At 43.9% G+C, this 756-nt stretch overlaps 1 protein-coding gene across 1 annotated transcript; it reads right to left on the bottom strand.

Moving 5' to 3' along the window:
• Window positions 1–500: 500 nt before the first annotated feature.
• SARC_17803 (hypothetical protein) lies at window positions 501–689 on the bottom strand (the record flags this gene model as incomplete). The annotated part of the gene is made up of 1 exon (XM_014288108.1): window positions 501–689. A coding segment is annotated over one exon (189 nt), but the record flags the coding sequence as incomplete, so codon positions are not given.
• Window positions 690–756: the final 67 nt, after the last annotated feature.

The raw sequence follows: 756 nt of genomic DNA, 5'->3' as shown, positions 1-756 counted from the left end.
TATATATATATATGTGTGTGTGTGTGTGTGTATGTATGTATGTATGTGTATATATATATATACATATCATAGTACGAATACAGTTCGCTCACTGTATCATCTAATTAATTACTGAGTATCACTACATCGGCCATCCCACGCACACATCGAAGAACTCGTAATATGAGAAGCAGAAGATTTGCAAGTCTAAGGAGATCACAATTGCCTTATAAAAGGTATGCACACCTGCGCATACACATCAAGTGGGCGTAGAAACAATGAGACCATATTTCATAGGCGCCTTCAACCGTGACACACTGATCGCAGACTCCACACGCTGACTGTCGCGTTCTCCTGCGATGTGTGAGTGCATAGATGCAGGTCGATGATGTGTACTAACACCTTACGCATACAAAGGTACACAACACGCTCCACCCACTCTCAAACACCGTGCGTATCACTTCTAATCCAGCCATCAAAGTATTCCGAACACCGGCACAGAACAAGCCAAGCTCACAAACCTGAAGAAACTCTTGGGTGCTGCTGGTACCCGTCCTATCATGTGGCACGCGCTTGTATAGTATAGGGTCACTGGCCACGGCATTTAGTGCACGGCATACCAGCTTACACTCGAGCAAGGTTCGGTATTTGAGATTTCCCAGAACTTTCAGGATCACTTCGGTGGGGAGTACCTGCCCGCTCAGACACATGGGTGTATCTACGATATATATAGTACATGTATATTAGAGATCGGGATACATATAAACTTATATATAT

The sequence above is a fragment of the Sphaeroforma arctica genome, assembly GCF_001186125.1.
Source record: "Sphaeroforma arctica JP610 unplaced genomic scaffold supercont1.12171, whole genome shotgun sequence".
Classification (NCBI taxonomy): Eukaryota; class Ichthyosporea; order Ichthyophonida; genus Sphaeroforma; species Sphaeroforma arctica.
This window is presented reverse-complemented; position numbering and strand designations above follow the sequence as displayed.